A 9,238-nucleotide genomic window follows, 5' to 3' on the forward strand; every position below is an offset into this window, starting at 1 on the left:
AACGTACTGATTTTAACGCTTGCTGGACAAATCGTTAATGAGGTATCATTAACAAGGTATAAGTTGGACGTTTTGATTAATATCGATTAATCATGTAAATATCAATATCGAATCTTAAGAATAGATTCCCTAAAAGCTAAATTTAAATAAGGGCTAATCCTTTACAACATGGTTATTTATGCATCTGGTAGGAATTGTGTGGAAACTGAAGAAAAGTTAGCAAGAAACCTAGAGAAAGTGTCAGCTTGGCTTGATGCCTCTTTTTTAACTTTAATTACTGAAAAGACAAAGTCTGTATGTTTTTCAATAAGATAATTACCTGTAACAAAATCATTAAACATTAGAATTAAAGATGAGCTTATTGAACAAGTATCAGGAAAAATATCTTGTGATTTTAGATTATCAGATAAATTTTAAAAGTCATGGTAAAAAGTTGTGTAAAATAATTAAAGCAAATCTTACCACCTTCAGAATAATAAGAAATTGTATAACATATGATCATGCTTTTCTGTTTTTAAACTCAATGTTATCACATATGGTAATTAATCAGATCAAATGTCGAAGATACCATCATTGTAAGATCCTATAGTAAATACAAGATTTTGAGCTTTACTCACTTTGTAAAGTTTGTGTTTAAATATATAAATGGTCTTGCCCCTATGCCCTTATGTACATTTTTGAGAGACTGCAGTAGATCCCCTAGAGTGGCTTCTAGTGGAAAATGTAAAGTTATATTTTGTAAAACGTCATTTGCTCAGACTGTTCTCTCAGTGAAAGGTGTACAATTTTGGAATTCATTGCCTGATTATTTAAAATCTATTGCAAAATATCATAGTTTTAAAAAATCAACGAAATCTTGGTTGATACAGCAACAAACTTGCAGTCATATTTAGTGTACTTATATTATAAATTTGTGTACTTGTTGTTGTTGTTTTTTGTAACAGTATTTATTTATTAAAAACAAGTAAAATATGCCTGCAATTGTTTATGGATTATTTATTTACTTACATAAAGTTAACAGAATGATAATTATACCACAGAACATTTCCAGGCTGTTGAAAACAGAAGTAGCTAAATATGAAAGTAGGTCAGACCCATGCCCTGCTAAACCACAAACATCATTCTGGTGTTCTTAAGGTACACTCGTGTGCATGAGAAAAAAAAAACATTTATTGTATATCAGTGCCACATGCCCAACAGACGAATTGTATCTCACTGGTATGTATGATATATTTCTCAATATACAATCATTTGAAATAATTTATTTATGTTAATTTATTAATTTATTATGTTAAACAGTGTATTTTATAGTGTTGGACTAGTTACTCAAAAATGTAATATATTACTCAATACTAGTTACTCCTTTCAAAAGTAATATTATTACTTTACTTATTACTTTCTGACAACAGTAATTACACTGCTAGTAACATTACTTTTCTTTCACGCCCCATGCACATAAGTTGTAATATCTTCCCCATAAAATTCGTCTAAAATGTTACTAACAATACATTTCTGCCTCATCATTTGACCGAAATCCACATTGGATAACAATGTGGTGATTAATAGTAATGTTCAAGTAAAAGTGTTGTATTATTCTCATTAATTGTCATGTATATGTTGAAGCTAATTGTAGCTCTATTTCTCTGTTAACCATACATTATATTCCATGATGTATTTTATCAAATGCAATCAGAGAAGTTCATAAGAAAATGTTTCGTGCCCTAAAATGTTTTTTATATAATTTATACCAGGATCAGAGGAATGTAATGCCAGAGTAAAGTAATGCCACAACTTACGCATTGGTGTTCAGATCATCTTTTCTCCTGAAAAAAAAAGATCAATGTAATGGCAATATTTCCATCTTTTTCATATTCCAATCTTGCCTGCTGCTCTGGTCACTTCATGTGCCTGTGCATGGCGTGGAAATTATGAAAATAAATCTAGAAATTAGGCATCGAAAGTAACAAAGTAACAAGCTGTTTTATGGATAGTAACTGTATATTATTACTAAAATCGTATTAGTAATTAGTTACACTACTAGTTACTACAAAAAGTAATATTATTAATTCTTTCTTTTTTCCCCCAGATAAATTCAAATATGGAATTGTCAGGTGAGTTTGTTAGTCTACAACAGGCACTTTGTGAAGGCAAGATATAACCAGTACACTTTAGCATATTTTTCAAATGAGTACTTAATGCAGAAAAATATACTTAAGTGCAAACTGTTGTTTTCAGATACTTAATTGCATGTTATTTACAATTAAATTAAAATGTATATATTTTTTTATAATAAATATAGTTAGTTTAACTAAATAGTGTTTTTTTGGTCCACTAAAGTGGGATTTAAGTAAATCTTCTTATGTATTTTCATAATTATAAATATGGTTAAATTGTACTGTTGAATTTACTGGTAACTGTCACACCCCAGGACTGTTTGTTCTGTTTTCATTCCCCATGTGCTCTGTGTGACCTAGTTCTCCCTCATGTGCCCATATTTGGTAATGTTCCTGTTCCTGTTCTTGTTATGTCATTATTAGTTCATCCTCCTCACCTGTCTGTCCCTCATCAGCTCCCCTACATATAGTCAAGTCTGTTCATTCTGTCTTCGTCTGGTATTGTTAATGTTATCTCGTGTGTCTGTGGTTTCCTGACTTGTCTGAACGTTACCTGTTGTGGAATTATTAAAGTGTTATTGGAATTCTTCTTCGTCGTCCTGCCTAATCCCCACACACCGTGCATGACAATAAGCTTTATAGTAAACTAAAATATAATTTAATGTCTTTTTATTGAAATTTGTATGTCATGCATTTAATAAATATTTGTAATTATTTGTAGTAATGTTGCAATTTAAAATATATTCACTTTACATGTAAAATTAATTAACATACTACAGTTAAAATTGATGGCAAAGTGAAGCGTTCTGAACCAGCGAAGCTTTTGACAATTGTATCGGAAAAAGGTTCTTTACTCAAAGCCATCCAGTGTTCATAAAAATGTATAACACCTTCCAAAGGGCTGTGTTCCATTACAGATACTGGTTTCACATCAGGTTCTACAAATGATTCTTTATTTTATTGTATATAAATAATGGTCATTGTCAAGGTCATTCATTTGTGTCGGTGTGCTGCCACTAAAATTAGTAAAATAAATGAAACTCAAATTCATAAATTAAATCTTTGATCTAAACCAGAGGTCTTCAACCCTGTTCCTGGGGACCCGCTATCCTGAAGAGTTTAGCTACAACCCTAATCAAACACACCTGAAGCGGCCAATCAAGCTCCTCAAGACTGCTTGAAAGTTGCAGGCAGGTGTGCTGAAGCCGGTTGGAAATAAACTGTCCAGGAGAGTGGGGCAGGGTTGAAGACCTCTGATCTAAACTGTCTATTTTAACTCTGCCTCAGCCCTTAGACTGTTATTTAATGGGCAAAGTTAATTTGAGCTTAATGTATAAATTACGATTTAAAAAAGTAATGCTAACGCATTATAATGTAATATAATGTAAAGGAAACAGCACTGAGGTTCGCTTCGTTTGAACCAGATACTGAAGCAGTCACGTGGTTTTCAGGCGAATGAAGCTTCGGACATCGTAGATCAAGTGCTTTTTGCAAAACGAATCAAGCTCCGATACAGTGCTTCAATGTGAAATGTGTTGTTATTTTGATACAAGCTTCGGAGCTTCCGTGTTGAACATAACATCACTAGTTAAAATTATAATGGAGTTCTTTACATTTGTTTTAGTATGTTAGTCTCTACACATTAAAATAAGTGAACTTCAAATGATTGTCACATGCCCTGTTTGGTCCCATATCTTCTGGTTTGTTTATCTTGTTGGTTGGTTGTTGTTGTTGTTCAAAGCATCGAATCAATTGAACCATAGCTTCACAAAATGATTCACTGTTTTGAAGTGCACAAAGCTCCCATTGGTGATGCATTGATTCAAGGTCCAGAAACTGTAGATACTTGTTCAATGGTTCACTGTTGGGATGCGATCTCAGTGAACCCACATGATTCATGAGATCACCCCCCCCCCCCCCCACCCATTGATGAACTATTAAAGTTTTGAAACTTTTCAATGACGTAACAAATTCAACAGAAACCTTTCTTACTGTCTTCAGACTACAGTACAGAGCATAAACACAAATAAGCATGGGAATGTCTGAAAGCAGCTGCCAATCAGAGGAATCGATTGAGTCTAAGGGTGCTTTCACACTTGGTTCGATTGCCTGGTCCGAACCCGAGTTCGAAAGCTCGCCCCTCCCCCTGCCCCCGCTTGACTGCGTTCATATTATTTTATTTATAAAACGTTTTTTTAATTTATTTACATTGCCATTTGCAGTGCGGGTCGGGGAATCAATAGCACGGGTGGACTGCGAAGTTGCGAAGACTATTTAGGGTGCTTTCACACTAGCACTTTTGGTGCACACCTGGGTGTCAGAGTTCGGTTCATTTGGATGATGTGAGCAACGTCTTGACAAAGTAAATACCTAAATTTACATTGTACATCATATATAAGCAGGTCAGTTGTCCGTCCGCATGCAGGACATGCTATATTCAACAAACTTCCGTATTCTGTTAAACAGGTCATGTTGCTTCGAGTAGAGCTGTAGAGCTGTTTTACTCATAGTGCCTTCAAAGGAATACCAAAGAGGAATATAACCGATGTCCATAACATATGCAAATTGATACCTATTTTTTTCCCATCTTCTACTCAGTTCATACTGCTGTTAACATGTTCTTCAACAAGTGGATGTGATGAGACCTGCTTTGTGGTTTAGTCAGGTAACATTCAACATATATCCTATTATCTATTTTGGGAGGCTGCTGCAAAGACTCACTGGGGCAAGCATACCCTCCGAACTTGGATGAGACTTGCTGTCACACTAGACTGCAAGATTGATCTGTCGGATTTAATTCTTCGGATCTTGCATACAGCTCCAGAGCCAAAGTCTGGTGGTTCCAGCAGTCTGAAGTATATTGTTCTGGCTTCCACTGTTGGCTGCAGTTCTCGTAATGGCAACTGGCATCTAGTGTGTTAGGACCACATACACTTCTCCTTCTCCTCTCAAGGCAGCAGCATCCACCACCTCTCCTCCCAAAGTGGCAGCGTCCACCCTTGAACTCTTTGCCTGCTCTGCACGAAGGGCATCCCTGAACTTTCTGTCTGGTCTGAATCTGTAACGGAGGCCGACCCTGAACACTCTGCCCAGTTTGATACAACCATGAAGGTCATCTCTGAACTCTAAAGTCCACGGAGGTTGCCATTGAACTCTCTCTCTGCCCTGAACTAGCAACAGAGGTCATTTCTGAACTGTCTGTCTGCTCTGATATGGCCATGGAGGTCATCCCTGAACTCTCTGTCTGATCATAGGATCACTTCAGTTCCATCTGCACCAATTTAGAGGTCTTCCACTCACCATGGTGGTTTTCAGCTCTGTCTCTTCCATCTCAGTGGTTTCCTGTTCTGCCAGCTCTCCCAGCTCCACCCTGGGTCCCTGCTTTGCTGGCTCTGCCCTGGCTTCCCACACTGCCTTGGCTCCTCCCTGGCTCACCGCTTTGTTGGCTTATCCCTGCTCTGCAAGTCTACTTCTACCTGTTCTGGCACTTCATCCCTCCCCCTTGTCCACCTCCACACTTTTTATTCTGAAGAGCATCTGAAAGCTGCTCCTTAAGGATGGGGGGGTCTCTGTTTTATAGGACTTTTGTAGTACTTTTAGCTAACCTCATTACTTCATGACTGTTTACATGTGTATCGTGTATGTCAGTTACCCCGGTGAATATAAGCCCTTGTGATCCCTATGTTCATTGTCTGGTGTTGTCCACTGTTGGATGTATTATTGGTTGTTTTCAGTTCTTTTCCTGTGTCTTCTTGTTTGTTTTCTAGTATGTTTATTTTGTTTTTTATTATAATTATTAATATAACTGCATATAATCCTGCCTACTCTCATCTCTGAAATCACCCAGTGTTACAACTATGACAAAATAAAAATAAAACATAATGGTTTAATTTTCACGTAATGTTTCATTTAAAGTGTACTTAAGTGTCAAGAAACTTGGTCATGAGTACACGTGAGGCCTTGTTCATTAATATTAAATTCTGCAAGTATACTTTTAAAATATACTTTAAAATTCAAATAATACTTCTTTTTCACAAGGGAATGCTAATGGAAAACAAATGTAAACCAGTTCACTAAATCAAGTAATTACTTTTTTTTTGTGTGTGTTTTTGCATGAAAATATACATCAGTGTATAACTTACTATGGTTTGCTTGTTTATAATTTAAAAGTGTGAACATGAACGATGTGATCTGCAGATATAAAGTTCATAAACCTGGCTGAATGTTGTGTAGGAATGACATCCATTTTAATTCATAAAACACTGTAGATTTCAGTGTGTAATTATTTAACAAAGCTGTTTGATACATACTGTACAAATGGTATGTCTGTTTATGCTTCACTAGAGGGCACTGCAATGATCCCTTCCCCAGACTCGTACCACTGTCCTTCTCATCTGGAGACCTTGACCAGGGTCAGATAAGACAAGAGATACTTCTTCTTCTTCTTCTTCTTAATAATGATAATAATAATAATAATGTTTATCATTATGTGTATGTTACTCTGACAAATGCATTTATTATGCAGCAATTTTCACTGCAAGGAACTTGTAATTTTCATGTTTATTTTAGATGGATCAATTGTTTGTCTTCAAAGAAGTAACTATGGAAGAATGTCTTGCAGAAGGTTTGTTCATTAGCATTTCATGAATGAAATACAACAAAATCAAATAAACAACACCCTTATCTTCAACCTTTTAATTTCTTAAAGTTTGCTGTGGAATAAGGCCTTTCAAGAAATATAATGTGAAGGATGACACTGGGAACAAGGTTTTCGGTATTATTGAGGACAGCGAGTGTTGTGAAAGGCAATGCTTTGCAGGTGCACGTTCCTTCATAATGAATGTAACTGACCACTCAAATCAAGAGGTCATCAGATTGGTGCATCCGTTTGTTTGCTGCAACCATGAGGTATGAATGTTATTCTCATCTTGTTTAGCCATTAATTATGTAATGTACTGTATATTATATGTTATGTGCATATTTTAGCTGGAGGTTCAGTCTCCACCGGGAACTGCCATTGGATATGTTCAACATAACTTGCATGTTTGCCTACCTAAATTCACTGTTGCGAATGAACGAGGTGAACCAGCATTTAAGATTGAGGGACCATGTATTGGTTGTACCTGCTGCACAGATGAGAACTTTGAGGTGAAGTTTTAATTCCCATTGGCTTATTTTATTTTATTTTTTAATTTAAGGCATTTTCTATCCTGTCACCTTAAACATACCCTTCAAATAATCCTTTTAGCATTTTAAATTGCAATTCTAACACTATATGCTTATTAAGCCGTTTACCTCATTGTTTGACCCACATTGGCTGAATATGGTTTCAGATTGGGCTATCTTTCCAAGGAAATTTGATCCCCACAATAAAAGCAAAAAACCTGACCCACAGACATTTGTTTCTTTAGTTTAAATAGTCAGGGATAACATGGTCTTTTAACTTTATTGAACAGTAGCTGAATGAAGTTTTAAATCCTTAGACCCATGTAGAGTAGTACAAAAAAATCTGTCACTAGGGCAGTACATTTTCAAAAGGTACACAAATGTACCATTTAGGATCTAATATGTATCTTTAAGGTCCTAAAATGCAATTAATTTATAGGGGTAAATAAGGTACAAAGGTGTACATTTTAAAAAGGTGTACCACTCCAGTAATAGATTTGTACCTTTGTTTTCTGTATATTATATTGAAAATACAATATCAAAGTGAAAAAAGGGGGCACTAGGGGACTAGAGGACTAGCTAGTAACCAATTTAATGCTTTAATGTGTATCTTGTGTAAATGTAGCGCTTTCCTGTAGCTCAAATAGTAGAGCATGGCGCTAACAACGCCAAGGTCATGGGTTCGATTCCCAGGGAAAGCAAGAGCTGATAAAATTTAAAAACTGTAACTTGAATGCAATGTAAGTCGCTTTGGATAAAAGCGTCTGCTAAATGCATAAATGTAAGCTTAATATGCTATTGTGTGTCTTGTACTGTGACCACAGCTGGTGTCTTTAAATGGAGCAGCGATAGACAGATCATTTGGCAAGATCTTCAAGCCTTTCTCATATAGTGGACCAAATGTTGGTGCAGATTTTGTGTTGAGGTTTCCAAGCAACCTGGATGTCAAAATGAAAGCTACTGTACTGGGAGCCTGCATGCTTATTGTAAATATTGTTTTTGCAATACTTGCTTGCAACATTTGTTTTTTTCTATTGTTTTAAGACTTGCCAACTGTTTATTATGTTTTAATTATAACTCAATTCATTTTCAGGACTGCATGTATTATGAAAGGTCAAGATAAAAAGAAATTGTGAGTGGCAACCTCTTTTTGATAATAGTGTGCACAGTCTGGTATTTAAGGCAATTTGCATGTACAGTAACACATTTCCCCCCTCTTTTCAGTTACAGTAAGCTTACTTCAGACAGAAGAAAGGATAAAATACATATGTCTGACTGCTTTCAAAACATCTTCCAATAAAGGCTGAAGAGAAAAGAAGTTACATATGACCAAGCTTTTTTTTTTTTTTGTATAAGTAAACAAACAAACATACTTGCACATTACATTGCAAATGGGGTTAAAGTCACTAACAATATGGATGCCTTCCTGTACATATATAACTCATTTGCCATGATAACTTAACATGAAAATGACTATGAAAGGGTGTGTTATATTAGGCGTGATTTATATATTATATTCATGACAAAAGCATTACTTGGCTCTTTAGATACATTTTCTATAAAAAGTGATTATTTGACTTAATCACTCCAAAAAGTGATAAGTTGATTTAACTTAAAATAAATTGAGGAAACCCCTTGCCTTAAAATTATTAAGTAAATAATAATTAAAAAAATGAAGTTAAGTGAATTGTCAGGTTAAAATGTCCACCCTGTCAGCATACCAATGTGAATGAGAATGTAATTATACTACTTATTATCATATAATTTTTTCCGAAATTGAATAAATGTTTCATTGTCATATTTTGTCATGCTTTGCGTGTTCTGCTTTATGTGTCCACACCGTCATGTGCTGGTCCACCCTGTCATCTTGATATTTTACAGTAATATTTTAAATAATAATTCAATCATATCTATATAATCCAGTGTGTGCAATAGTTACAGTAGGTGTGGGGGCAATA

At 35.3% G+C, this 9,238-nt stretch overlaps 1 protein-coding gene across 2 annotated transcripts; it reads left to right on the forward strand.

Moving 5' to 3' along the window:
* Window positions 1–1,106: 1,106 nt before the first annotated feature.
* LOC306846360 (phospholipid scramblase 1) lies at window positions 1,107–8,662 on the forward strand. 2 transcript variants are annotated; one of them, XM_079379683.1, is made up of 9 exons: window positions 1,107–1,218; window positions 2,087–2,111; window positions 6,459–6,526; window positions 6,684–6,738; window positions 6,823–7,022; window positions 7,101–7,262; window positions 8,105–8,266; window positions 8,374–8,412; window positions 8,505–8,662. In XM_079379683.1, exons 2-8 carry the CDS (start codon window positions 2,099–2,101, stop codon window positions 8,401–8,403), a joined length of 690 nt encoding a protein of 229 aa, XP_079235809.1. In that variant the 5' UTR covers window positions 1,107–1,218; window positions 2,087–2,098; the 3' UTR covers window positions 8,404–8,412; window positions 8,505–8,662. The 2 variants fall into 2 exon arrangements, with proteins under 2 accessions (XP_079235809.1, XP_079235808.1); XM_079379682.1 differs by lacking the exons at window positions 1,107–1,218; window positions 2,087–2,111 and having other exon boundaries at window positions 5,812–6,526.
* Window positions 8,663–9,238: the final 576 nt, after the last annotated feature.

The sequence above is a fragment of the Barbus barbus genome (assembly GCF_936440315.1).
Source record: "Barbus barbus genome assembly, chromosome: 26".
NCBI lineage: Eukaryota > Metazoa > Chordata > Actinopteri > Cypriniformes > Cyprinidae > Barbus > Barbus barbus.

Excerpts from the sequence above, each read along its gene's own strand:
- LOC306846360 (XM_079379682.1), top strand. The coding sequence starts at position 6,437 with ATGTCTGTTTATGCTTCACTAGAGGGCACTGCAATGATCCCTTCCCCA. Across the intron at positions 6,739-6,822 it reads GGAAGAATGTCTTGCAGAAG|TTTGCTGTGGAATAAGGCCT; the intron begins GTTTGTTCATTA and ends AATTTCTTAAAG. Across the intron at positions 7,023-7,100 it reads TTGTTTGCTGCAACCATGAG|CTGGAGGTTCAGTCTCCACC; the intron begins GTATGAATGTTA and ends TGCATATTTTAG.